At 39.8% G+C, this 13,492-nt stretch overlaps 2 protein-coding genes across 3 annotated transcripts; one reads left to right on the top strand and one right to left on the bottom strand.

Moving 5' to 3' along the window:
- Positions 1-4,113: 4,113 nt before the first annotated feature.
- On the top strand, positions 4,114-6,911 carry LOC311038239 (vesicle-associated membrane protein 8). The gene is made up of 3 exons (XM_084047633.1): positions 4,114-4,299; positions 5,799-5,969; positions 6,160-6,911. The coding sequence occupies exons 1-3, from the start codon at positions 4,297-4,299 to the stop codon at positions 6,295-6,297; spliced, it is 312 nt and encodes a 103-aa protein (XP_083903759.1). The 5' UTR covers positions 4,114-4,296; the 3' UTR covers positions 6,298-6,911.
- Positions 6,783-13,269, bottom strand: LOC311038238 (heterogeneous nuclear ribonucleoprotein D0-like). Of its 2 annotated transcripts, XR_014600035.1 has the most exons (10): positions 13,190-13,269; positions 12,177-12,783; positions 10,829-10,997; positions 10,328-10,489; positions 9,904-10,035; positions 9,682-9,778; positions 9,050-9,205; positions 8,716-8,800; positions 8,015-8,117; positions 6,783-7,232 (listed from the first exon to the last, which is right to left on the bottom strand). XR_014600035.1 is itself a non-coding variant. In XM_084047632.1 (9 exons), exons 2-8 carry the CDS (start codon positions 12,410-12,412, stop codon positions 8,733-8,735), a joined length of 1,020 nt encoding a protein of 339 aa, XP_083903758.1. In that variant the 5' UTR covers positions 12,413-12,783; positions 13,190-13,269; the 3' UTR covers positions 6,783-7,232; positions 8,716-8,732. The 2 variants fall into 2 exon arrangements, 1 of the variants encoding a protein (XP_083903758.1); XM_084047632.1 differs by lacking the exon at positions 8,015-8,117.
- Positions 13,270-13,492: the final 223 nt, after the last annotated feature.

Below are 13,492 nucleotides of genomic sequence, written 5' to 3'. Positions count from 1 at the left end.
TTGTAGATCGTCTATTTTCAAAATGTTTGCCTCTTTCTTATATTGTTGACAATTTGGCCAATGTTTGGCCAGTTTTTATAGTATAGTTTGTTGATTATACTTTTGATGCAGTTATGCTCCCTTTTCATTTCATTTCTTGTCTTTTTATAAAGGTATTAAAAAGGTCTGAAAAGTCCTTACATTGTCATCTGGGGACCCCCTAAAATCATCTGGGGACCCGCCTGGGGGTCCCGACCCACCGGTTGAGAACAACTGGTATAGCCTATGGCAGTGTTACAGTAGGCAACAGGCGGCCCGTGGCCCAGAACTGGCCTCATCGCCAGTGATGATATCTGGCCTGGCAAATTATTTAGCGTCCATGTCCAGGACCAGCAGGGACAGACTGGAAACAAAAAACCTGGGAATGTAAATTACATTGGCCTTCATATGTGACATAAGAAAGTGACTATACATACGCACATGCACACACACATGCACACGCACACGCACATACGCTGTGCACCCATCCAGTTTGGTCTTCATCAGATCAGAGTGTGCACACTGTCTTGATGAAAACAGATGATAAGTGATAGGCAAGCAAGAAATTAAAGATACACAGTGCCTTCACTGCGGAGCATTTGTGTTTGGCAATACACTCACATCCTGTGGCAGCCCTGCAGCAGAAGTATTAGGCCAGGCCTCGATCGAGTCCACCCACTGCTGCTCATTGGCTTTGATCACCTTTATTTGAACCTGTTCATTTTGGACCACCAGGAGGTCCGGCTGACATCCAAACTAGGCTGGGCTGGCCATGTGTCATCCAACCCAAACTCCCAGAACAACATTACGAGTTCAGGTGCTCGGGTGGTACCTGTCCACTAATGGGTGGTCTAGGGCTTCTGGGTGGTTCTCAAATGTTTTCGTGCCAAGGACCCCCAAATTGATATATATTTGGCCCCAGACCCCCCATCAGAAAATGTTTTGTGCCAGGGAGACCCCCAGAAGAGAAGATTTGTGTTAAAAACACTGTCAAGACTTTTCAAAAATAGCTGATGTACACACTGTAACTTTTTTGTATGGTTCAGCTGACTGATGTGTTTTCTTTTTTCTTGTTTATGTTCCTGTTTTTGGTTTTGTGTATTGTTGTTGTTTTTCTTTTACTTGTATCTTATTTCTTGTAAGTCTTGCAAGACTCTTGTCCTTTGTGTTTTCATTTGGGGGGAAAAAAACTGATTATGTAACTTTTTCTTCATTGGGCTATATATGGGGCAATGCAATGGTAGCGTTTTTTGATATATATACAAGAAATGCCTCTGTCAAAATCCAATAAACAAATGTTTTAAAAGCGCTGTGAGCTTGTATATCTGCTGTTTTTGAATAGCCAACGTTTAAAATGTGGATCAAGGGGTTACAATGATTGTGATGCTGTATTAACACATTTTGCTGGGGGCCCCCTGGAGCCCCCTCAAGGACCCCTGGGGTTTCCCAGATCCCACTGGGGTTTAAATCCGGCTTGGCCATCAACTCTACTATAAGCTACGAACATGCCGATGTTCGGGGCCTGCCACGCTACCTGTCGGTGAATGGGAGGAGTAGAGTGGAGGCACTACCTCCTCCCAGTAGGGGCTCCTCACTGGCAGGGGAGCCAGGAGGGTATAAAGCAGTAGCAACCCCAAGTGTGGGAGAGTTCATTTGCCTAACGACTAAATTGGGAGACAAAAGGGGTATAAAATAATTGGCTACCCTAAAAACTAAACAAACAAGACCAGGAGACCTGGTTCTGCCAGACCCGGAATAAGTACTAAGATCAGAGCACTACGTCAACGGCTAAGCCGGACTTCACATGACGTGTCAGCCTGTGTATGCCCATATATGGACGAAAGGGGGACAGATTTTTATGTCTGGGGCCTAAGGGCAAAGGGGGCATGCCCATGTATGGTGAAAACAGGTACAAAACATGCCCATGTATGGACGAAAGGGGGACAGACTTTTATGGCTGGGGCCTAAGGACAAAGGGGGCATGCCCATGTACAGTATGCAGAAAACAGGTAGACCCCCTGGGTCTGGCAAAAAAACACATAGTTTCCCCCCTGCTGCAGAGCTGTTTCAGCATTTCGAAAGGCGTTGGCAACTTCCCTATCACAATGAAATGCACAAGGGTAGTGGCAAAAAACAGGAAGTATTATGAGGGTGGCCTTGTGTGCCCTGCTTGGCACTTAGCATCAGCTGTTGGATTGGGGTAAGTCCCTGCAACATACCGTAGCACCTCGGCCTAGGACCTGTTGAGGGCTGCTTAATTACTTACTGTAAGCGAATAAAGGGATGTAGATTCACAGATTTTACTCTATTGACATCAGTGGGGTAAACTTTTCAGCACAACTCTCGTCAGTGTTTCAAAGACATAGAGATGACTTCTCAGTTTATGGCTTCTAAGTTCAAAGTCCTTCACCAAATATATCAAGATAGATAGCATTGAAAATCACTTCACGGTCTGTACTATACTAAAACATCAGCAATTGGAAACGAAAGATAAGAGTGTACAACTGAAAAAGGGCGCTCCTTTCTAGGAGCTTTTGGTTCTGCGTTGTTTAGAGGACGCTCAATGCTAGCCTAGAAACCAGACGAATCTGCCAGTGCAAAACAAGAAAATTCTTCAGCAGATTAGTCTGGCCCCGCTTGGTTGTGATTGGATTTCGCTTCCCCCGAAGTTGTGGGGGAACCAATCAGGGCCCAGCATGCAAATATGGGGTGGGTATAATTTGACTACAATACAATACAATACAATACAATACAATACAATACAATACAATACAATACAATACAATACAATACAATACAGTAATTATTCGGAGTGTCCTTTCAGGTCAGTCATTTTATGAAGTTTCCTGAATGAGAGATGTTCTTTTGTGAAGTAGCACTCGTTCCTGGGATGACTGCGCTCCTGAGTCATGGCTTTGTGGGGGTAGGATTGGAGAGGTTAACTGGTTTGCTAGGCTGTCAGATGTGGCCAGGAAATAGGCCTATTAGTATCTGGGCCTTTTCCTTCCAGGCAACACCCACACTTCTGCAAACTACTTAACTTATATTTCCCTTTGTGATTCATATAGTGATCAGTGCTAGTCTTGAATGCCACCTTATTTCATCCTTTAACTTGTTCTATGGAAACAATGACCAGAATTTGAACTAAGCACAAGAACAGATGGAAGTAAGGGCTTGGGAGCATGGGTGGAGGAAGTAGGCTATACTGTATCTTCTGGCATATCATAAAGAGTGTCTTAAAGTAGAGAACTGAGGATTAATGGTGGAAAAGCTGCCAAGAGAGATTGAGGAGCGCTGAATAAAGAGGAAGCACACTTGTCATTATATAGCGACCACAGACTGTCTATCATCATCAAAAAATCAATACAAACAGTCAGTGTCACAAATGTATACACACATTATGTCCAGAGATTGAGGAACATTTATAGTTGTCTCTAAAAATGACATCAAGACCATCTCCACAGCCTGTCAGTTAAGGCTGATTTATAAAACTATTATTTGCTAGGGAAAGCTCACCTTTAAAATCCCACTGATACCCAGCACTTAGGCCTACAAATAATCTAAACAGAGGTCTCTTTGACATGATATAAGCAAATGAATATTCTGTTTGCCTAAAAAGCACCTGCCTTCCTGCTTGCAGTAGCCTACTGCTGACAGAATGCAAAATTGCACAGCTGAGGATGTAGAAAAAAAAGTGAAGCAATAACCAACTTCTTTTTATTGCCTTTCAGAGCTGCAGCTCCACAAAGAGTCAGAGAAAAAGTGGCCTTTGCTCAGCTGTATCAGCTCAGTGCTGAGCTGTATGCATGCGCATGCCTAACGGTGCCTAGAATTAGGACCAATAGAAAAGTTTCTTTTCAATCACCGGAATGGTTCTTTATAAGAAACCTTAGGGGTTAAATTAGGGGGTGCATATTGTACTTGTCTTCCAAAGTTGAGTGTGGAGTCGATTATGACTAACGCGTGAGATTCTGGAGCTCTTGCCTGTTCATGATACTAATTCTAGTTCTTTGTAGTGACTATGACAGGCTTATGTTTGGCCAATCACATGCTTACATTGCGGCAGCAGACAGTTAATGTGTAACAAAAGGGAGGGTCAGTTATGTAGACATTTGCTTACCAACTGCATGACTCATATGGTCACCAGAAGCTGCTGTTGCAGTTGTATGTTTACTATGCTGGCAGAGGTGGATAACAGAACATTGTGAAGATATTGCTGTGTGAAGGCAGAGTGCTTCTGTTGTGTTTGGCGCAAACTAAAGACAGAGCTACTATATCATGGTGAGTGTTGGGACTTTGTTCCCCTTTTTCTTTTCCAGGAAGCTCTGTGAAAGCCATGTCAAGCGAAGTGAATTTGTTTATGCAAGTGACTAACTGTGACATACTGTATTGAGATCATACTTTTCCCTTTTATACAAGTCGTGACTTTTTATCATGGTGCTAGTTTGTGAAAGTAATCGCTGACATGATCATCTGAAACGAAACCAGGAAACCAGTGTGTGACATGACATGTGACTGCCATATAGTTATATTGTAAGTGTCAGTGAATTAATTAGCTGCTCTGTGCTCACATATACTCTTTATAGTCTAGATCAGGGTCTTCAAAGTTTTTCAGGCCAATGACCCCTTAGCTGAGAGAGAGAGATGAAGCAGGGACCCCCCACTACATTGTATAAAATTGTGTCGCAGATTAAACTTTTTCAGATTTCATAGATAGCTTCATAGACTTGTTTGCCAGCACTATCATCAGTGTATGTTGGATTCACGTTAATATGTATTTTCAGACATTTAACACTTCGACCCTCAGTACTTAGTAAACTTGACCTTTCACTCTGTACTTGGTCTGCTCTTTTTCCCTCTACACCAAACCTCTTTGCCAAAAATAGCCGATCTACAAGCTCACAACACCTCGCAGCGTGAGGCGTTGTGAGCTTGTAGATCTGCCATTTTTGGCTGAAGTTCTCCTCAGAAAAGGGTAGGGGTCAAGTGGTTAATGTAAAAAACACAAAGATTTGGCGCCCCCCCTGTAGTAACTCTGAGGACCCCCTATGGATCCCGGACCCCCTGTTGAAGACCCATGGTCTAGATTGTAATACATTATAACCCACCTGAAACACAATCACATGCTGACGAGATCTCATTTAGAAAATGCCAGTAAAGTTATTGTGACAAAATGTATCTGGACTTCTTTCAGTGCGGCTGGAGTCTTTCATAAACTTGCACACATAATGTAAAATGTAAGATGTTGTAGTTCATTGGTTCCTAACCTTTTTTTTTTTTAAAGCTCTGGACCACTAGCATACTGTATTTTAAACAATCCTCAAAGGCCACCTGTGACTCCACCCTACCTCCCCCAAACAATTTCTATATATTTAGTGTGTAAGAAGACATAAATCTTTTCTGCTATATCTGTACCAAGTCATTTCAGGCTTTCTTCCCATCATTTAAAAAAAGAACTTGACTTATGCATTTATCATTTAAACATATTTTGAGACATTTAAGAAAGGCTGATATACATATACACATGCTATATATATATATATATATATATATATATATATATATATATATATATATATATATATATATATATATATATATATATATATATATATATTGTTGTTGTTGTTGTTGTTGTTGTTTTTTATAATTTTAAAACATTGTCCCATATAAGTATGTAGTAGTGACCACTGGATGAGAAAAAGTGTTGTGGTTTATTCCATGGGCAGGTATTTCTCACAAAATGTTTTACTGACCATACCTTCCCGTCTATTTTACAGGCTGACCCGGGTTCTCAACCACAAGAATCTGTCCCCTCCAACAGGATGGATACAGTGCAAGGCCAGGTCAATGAGGTTAAAGTTATACTGAAAGACAACATCAACAAAGTGCTGGAGAGAGGGGAGAAAATAGACGACTTGATTGGCAAGACAGATGAACTTCAAGCTACTGTAAGTATTATGTTGTCATCTCAATATTAGCATCAAAGTAATCATGACACATTTCTAAACTTAAATAGCAGATTGGCCAATTTCACAATTTTCTTTAAAATGTAACATTTTTGAAAATGGTAAAGATTTTGCCCAAAATAGGGACGTCCGGGTTAAGGTGGTTAACACCAGCTCTATTATCTTTTCTCAGGCTGACTCTTTCCAAAGAACATCTACGAAAGTTGCAAGGAAATACTGGTGGAAAAACATTAAGATGATGATTATAATTGGTGTCATTGTGCTGATTGCTGTTGTACTCATCATCCTGGCTGCTACAGGTGTCATTTAAGCCATGCACTCCCAAATGGGGATTGCAGGCTTTAAAAATGCAGGGGGCAGGAACCCAATGTGTAAATAACCATGTGATTTAGTGGTTCTCCTATGAGACATTCCGATCATCCTCAGTCCACTTAAGCCCTATCCGATATCTCTGCAAAAAAGCGATGCAGTGAGCCTTGGTAGATCTCAATGTTTTGCTATGATTTTCACAGGGAGAACAGGTTTAAAGTGGTTAAAGATATTGTATTCTATTTCAAGAACAATTCAAAAGGCACCTGATGACTCTTGAAGTACAGTTTCACCCATTGTCTTATCAAAAAATGTCAGAGCTGTATAACTTAATGATATGTGACCCATAAATGCCAAAGTACATACAGTAGGTCCTCAACACTCCACCAGTTGTTTAGTCATGGGCCTGAGAAGAAACAACATCTATCTATCAAGGTGTCAAAAATTATAAGAAATGTCAATGTATTTTTTCTTTTCATACTTTTATTCTTTTTTTTTTTCCTTTCTCTTTTTCATTTTAACTCAATGTATATACTGTATTTTTGGACTGCCATATTGTAATAACATAAAGTCGTATTTGAGTGATATAATAAAATGTAAAGAAAAGTAAAACAACAGCCTAGATTATATGTTTGCTAACACCATCCAATTCTATTTTGACAAAGCAATAAACAAAGAACGGTCATCACACTTTGCACACAAAAAAACTGTAACTAAAACGGCAGCTTATCTGAAATAACTTAGCAGTATTGTAATGAAACAAAACATCCAAATTTGAAAGCTTTGCGGGTTACAACAAATATAATGCTGAACACAAAGTAAATGTAGATCGATATTCTTCACCGGTCACAGTCATGTCAATCTTTTGCCTGGATGCTGCCACCTCTTCCGCCAGCGCTTCAACAGTGAACGTCATTCAATCTCTTACGTTGAAGCCTAGAAAACAAATGGGACAGATAATCAGACATAAATCAACAAACACTTAAATCACTAATAAATAAATCATAGGAATCCCCCGTGCATAGTATGTCCAATGCGAACAATTATTTTAACATTAAAATTAAAAAACAGAAGTAAGTCCATAAGCTAGAAATCCTGAAGTGCAATAAATCGAAGAGGTCAAAGCCATATTACTTTATGAATACAAGAAGACTTCAATTGGTCAAAAATACACATTAAAGAAAACATTACATGCAAATTTCTGGAGATGTAGTGATACTTTGATTCTTCATGTTTTACAAAGGTTAAGAAGAGAATTTGTTAGAAGAAAATTAACAACGTTTAATAAGTGGTGTCTTTCCGTCGCTGTCACTAACAGAAAACAAAGCAATACATGTACAAAAATGAATGCACTTCTTCAACACAGTAGCGTCCAAGTACAAACCAGGTTTTAGCTCATGGACTACTGGCTAATACTGCTACAAGGGCTAAATAAAGAAAGCAAGCATTTCAGATAAGATTAGGAATACATATTACTGGAAAGTCCAGAGAAAGCTGTACATATCCTTTGAAAAACAAATGTTAATTTTACATATTTAACCATTACTTGTGGGGGGAGTAAGGGCCTGTAAAAAATGACAATTACATGTGTGTATTTTAAATTTTACATTACATACAGCAGAAAAAACAATGAATTAAAAGAAAGATGACAAAAAGCTGGACGTGTCCCAATTTGTTTAGTTTTAGAAAAGCTGATACGGGATGTTGTAAGACCATACCAAATGGCAGCATTCGAGAGCAGTATGCCTCTCGTACCCGGTCCGCATTGAGCGGGCCCTGAGAGTATCTGGGAGTCAGCTCATGGCCTGCAAGGAAGCTCCGCTGGCAGGTACAAACAAGGTATGTCAGAGTTAGGAGACAGAATACTTCCTTTTCTTTTTCCTTGCACATCCTTAGTAACCACTTAAACCCTATACCGTATACTTTGTTGGCCGGGGTCCCCCAGGGATCTATACTTGCCCCCCCCCCCCCCCCCCCCCCTGCCCCTACACCAAATCCCTTCGCCGATAAATAACCAACCTACAAGCTAACAACGCGCCGTCTTGCGACGTGGTTGTGATCTTGTAGGATAGAGCTTTTTTCGGCGATTGTTCGCCTGTTATGACATGGCCGGAAGAATAGGGATGCTAGGGTTCAAGTGGCTACGTTTGGCATCCATTTACTGCAGTTAGGAGTGCTTTACCTGTTAACTTTACAGTTAAAACAATGGTGCAAAAGAGGCAGCAGAAGGCCGGCTGTTAAAAATAATCACCACAAAGACTGTAGTAGCCTCTATGTTACCACTACTGTAAAGCACTTGAGGGTACTGAGAAAAAAGAATTACAAGAAAGAAATTACACATATTGTTACCATACAGAAAGTTAACTATGCATATTACATTTGTATTTAGAGATTATGTTTTTTTTTTTTTTAAACATACCTGTAGATTTTGTCACGTTAATAGGGCTTGTAACTGTTTTGGTGACCACCACGCCTGGGCGACTTGCCGTATCCAACTGGCTGACCTACAAATGTCACCAACCCGTTACATTTCATATTCACGTTCATGTTCATACCGATGCAGTTATAACAGTTATACTTGCTTGCATCAGTGTCGTGCAACTTAAGTAGCAGATCTACAAACTCATGTGTTGTGAGCTTGTAGATATGCTATTATAGATGCATGGCACTGGCACACGACTAATATAAATTAGGCTTTAGGTGACACAAAGATTTATAATTTGTCAATGTGCTTCGCCGATGAAATGACTTACTGTTGTAGTCATCGTATCCATAGTAATTGTTGTAACCAGTGTAATCGTAGCCACCGTATCCGCCATATCCTCCACCGTTGTATCCATAATTTCCATAATTCCCGTACCCTTGATTCCAGTAGTTACCGTAACCTTGGTTCCAGTTTTGATTAGGCCCTGGATTTCAAACGTTTATGGAAAGATACGATGCAGCTCAGAGGTCATACATATTCTAAATGGAAGTTGAATCATTTTAATCACTATGTAAACACAGCCAGCATGGGGCTGATAGCTTACTTGATTAGAGACTGGGCCCTTGTAGTATATCCGTATTTTCAACTTTTAAAAACACCAAATAGTCAAAAGTACTAACAGTAAATAGGCAAATATCTAAAACAGCTTAAAGCTGTTAATCCCTTAAGCCCTATTAATGTTTTTTTTAAATATAGCTAAATAGCTAATCTATAAGCTCACAATGTGTTGCGATGTGATACATTGTGAGCTTGTACATCAGCTATTCTTGAAAATATTTCAACAAAACATACATTTCTCCTATGGCATGTCCTAAAAGTGGTTAATGATCACTCTTTCCATAAGGTATAAAGAATTCACACTTATTATGGCAAGAGCCACAAACCAGGTTATGTACTCACCACCTCTACCCCGAGACCGGGGCGAGTATCCTCCTCTACCTCCCCAGGGTTGTTGCTGCTGATACTGTTCCTTGGACATTGCCACTTTAATTTCACACTAGTGGAAAAGACATTAGGATCACTCATCTCCTTTCACTTTCACCCATCACTGAAAACCATCTATCCAATGAGACACAATGCCAGATTGAAATAAAAATGATTTAGACGGAGATGCTAATTTACTTTGCTCAGTCCTATATTGTGGAATTTCTTCTCCATTATCGTTTTAACGGGTTCCTCTTCTTTAAACGTTATGAAGCAGAACCCTCTCCTTTTGTTTGTCTTGTTCTCCATGGGCAATTCGATGGATTCCACCTGTTCGTAAAAACAATGGACAGTTCATTTGAGCTTAATATACAGCATATATCCTCAGTGGTTCTGGTTTCCAAACTTTTTGTGATCAAGGCACACCTGTTGTATATTCATAGCAAATATAGCAGATGTAGAAACTTGAGATGCGTTGAGTTTTTAAAAACTAGTCCCTCTACCACAGTACAATTGAAATAAAGTAGAAATGCCGTAAAATACTCTTTAAAAAAGTTAAATACCTAATGGCTAAACCGTTCCAACAAGCATACAGTATATATTCATTTGAAATAAACTGTACCTCTCCAAAGGCACCGAAGTATTCCCTGATTTTCTCCTCAGGAGTGTCAGGAGACAGACCTCCAACAAAGATCTTCTTTATGGGCTCCTTGCTCTTCATTGCCTTGGCCTTTTTAGGGTCAATTACTTTCCCATTAAGTTTATGTTCCTTCTGCGTAGCAACCTTTATATTTAATATACAAATTAGAGAGAAACGAAAATACAAACAATGGGTAATTTGTTCATCACTTCGCCTATAATGACATGCCCAACATAGGGACACAAGGTTGAAAGTGAAGCTTGTATAGACATAAAATAAGAAGAGACACTAGTTATAGTTTAACTGTTGGTAAGCTGCCATGGTATATGCAGGGTAACCTATTACAAGCCATGTTATCACAAAACAAGGTACTGGTTGCACAGGGCAAAAATAGCAATTAGCTTCGGCATCACACATTATTATTTGTTATGACTACATAGCTGGTCATTGATAATATTCATCATAATGTGGCAGACACACTACCTTATCAACACTATCAGCCTCTTTGAACAGCACAAATCCAAAGCCCCTGGACCTGCCCGTCATAGGGTCCAGCTTTAACGTGCAGTCGACAACCTCCCCAAACTTGTTGAAGTAATCTTTCAAGTCCTTCTTCGTCGTGTCCCAGCTCAGCCCTCCAACAAACATCTTCCTATACGAACAAAACAAAACAAGGGTTTTCAGTAAACTATCATTGATACTCTTGTGAGGAGTACCCGCAGAGAAAATATATATCGTTGCTGTATATCTCCATAAATGAATGCCCTACTTGATCATACTACAGTGTCACACAAAAGCATCAAAAGTAGCAGATCTACAAGCTCATATGAGGTTTCCACCAGACAGCGACGATATATTCCATGGTACAGTACCAAAAATACAAAATTGTGTATGTTAGAGATTAGATTAGATTAGAAATGAGTTTTCACTGGCCAGAAATATGTCTAAAAATATTTATCCAATATTTATATTGAAATATTGTTTTTCTGTGTGTGCATGCATCATTTTGCCATGATAATTTTGGCTGTTTGTAGTTGCTAATATGATTATGATATGATTCGTTTTTTTTCTTTATCTGAGATTCTTGATACTCATCATAATACAATAAATATTGTGTGTTCTAGGTTCGGACAAGTAAATTAAAATCTACAAAATAACTAGTAACTGAAGTTGTCCAATAATTGTAGTGGAGTAAAGGTAGGCTTACCATATTTGCCTCTGAGATAATGGAGTAGACGTAAAAGTATTGAAACTTGGAAGTACTACAGTAGTACAGCAGACATACCTACACCACCAGTGGTGGAAAGTAACTAAGTACATTTACTTCTGTACTTAAGTACAATTTTGAGGTATTTGTACTTTACTTGAGTATTTCCAATTTCCAATACTTTCACTTCTACTCCACTACATCTCAGAGGCAAATATTGTACTTTTACTCCACTACAATTATTTGAAAACTTTAGTTACTAGTTACTTTTCAGATATAAATTATTATATTATAAAACATACATTAACCACTTTAGCCCTATTCTATATCTAGGCTATTTGAAAATAGCCAATCTACAAGCTCACAACGCGTCGCGATGCGACGCGTTGTGAGCTTGCAGATCTGCTATTTTCAAATATTTTTGTACTTTCACTTTTGGTACTTTAAGTACATTTTGATGCCAATACTTTTGTACTTTTACTCAAGTAAATTTTGAATTCTGGACTTTTACTTGTAACAGAGTATTTATATTTTTATATATATATATATATATATATATATATATATATATATATATATATATATATATATATATATATATATATATATATATATATCTCGCACCCCTCATCCTCTTCGTTCTTGCTGGCATCGATCTTGGAGCCCTCGGACTCCCCTCCTCCTCCGGCGATGGGACCACCCATCATGGGCCCACCCTCCTCCTCAGCACTGGCATCGGGCTGCATCGGATCGTCGTTGCTCGCCTCCCCATCATCCTCCTCCTCTCCATCCTCCTCCTCCTCCTCCTCCATTCTCATCATCGTCGCCTCCTCGTCGCCGAATTCCAGCTCCTCCGACATGTTCCTTTTTTTAAATTCAAAGCCTTTAGCTGTTCGTTGAACAATTAAACGGCTTCTCCTTGTCTGTTAACGCCGGATTCACGTTATGTAAATAATATGTATATATATATCAGATGGTTGCTAACGTTTAACCGTTATAACAACAACACTAAACCAGACCTTAAAGCCAGTGGGTTTTTAAACAGCGCTCCCTCGGCTGCGAGGCTGTAAAAAGCACTTTAGTTTGTGTATTTCTTCTCCTTTTTTTAAATAATTTGATAGCGGGTTTGTGTTATTTTTCTTATTTAGGTGGGTTAGGTTCTTCTTCTTCAGTCTCTCCGTCGTTTGCGACCGGCGTTGCCAGGTTATGAGAGAGAAACAAGCAACCTGGTCTAGGAAAACAAGCCCAAAAGAAGCAACATTATGGGCCACATCACATGAGCGCTTGAATGAATCCCATATACATTGGCTATTTGAAAATAGCAAATCTACAAGCTCACAACGCGACGCGTTATGAGCTTGTAGATCGGCTATTTTCAAAAGAAACTTGGAAAAAATATGACTATTAATCTGGGCTGGGGTTCATCGTCCATGACATGAAAAAGGTTTGATAACCACTGGTTTAAACAACATTAGACAACAAGCCCAAATAAGCAACTACAGTTTAGAAACAACAAGCCCCAAAAACCGCAGCCCGCAACTACCAATATTTACAATCAACTTGACATAAAAATAGCCCAAAGTCGCTTATAATAAGCGGACATGGCAACACTGGCTTGCGATGGTCATTTCGCCCACTTTATGCTTCGTCGTACGACGGACGGTGTCGCGCGTGCCTAAAATAGCCGATCTACAAGCTCACAGCGCGTAGTCTTCGCCTATACCTCTATGGTCTTCGCGACGCGCTGTGAGCTTGTGGATCGGGCTATTTATGCGCGCGCGGCACCGTGGTACGACAAAAGCGTAAATTGGGCGTACTGCTTCTTCTTCTGCTACGGTTTCATGATGGCGGTGGGGAGGATGTTTATTGTACGCATTACTGCCACCCAGTGGTACGGAGTTTCTAGGCTATATGCACTGTTGCACTGTTACATTTACAAG

This window comes from Gymnoscopelus microlampas (genome assembly GCF_963454915.1).
Source record: "Gymnoscopelus microlampas genome assembly, chromosome: 21".
In the NCBI taxonomy this organism is placed as follows: Eukaryota; Metazoa; Chordata; class Actinopteri; order Myctophiformes; family Myctophidae; genus Gymnoscopelus; species Gymnoscopelus microlampas.
The sequence above is the reverse complement of the archived record's forward strand: the minus strand, read 5'-3'. Positions and strand labels throughout refer to the sequence as shown.

Coding starts and splice junctions, on each gene's coding strand:
- LOC311038239 (XM_084047633.1), top strand. Junction 5,970..6,159: donor CAGATGAACTTCAAGCTACT/GTAAGTATTATG, acceptor ATCTTTTCTCAG/GCTGACTCTTTCCAAAGAAC.
- LOC311038238 (XM_084047632.1), bottom strand. CDS start 12,412: ATGTCGGAGGAGCTGGAATTCGGCGACGAGGAGGCGACGATGATGAGA. Junction 10,490..10,828: donor AGGCTGATAGTGTTGATAAG/GTAGTGTGTCTG, acceptor TTAAATATAAAG/GTTGCTACGCAGAAGGAACA. Junction 10,036..10,327: donor ACTTCGGTGCCTTTGGAGAG/GTACAGTTTATT, acceptor TTTTACGAACAG/GTGGAATCCATCGAATTGCC.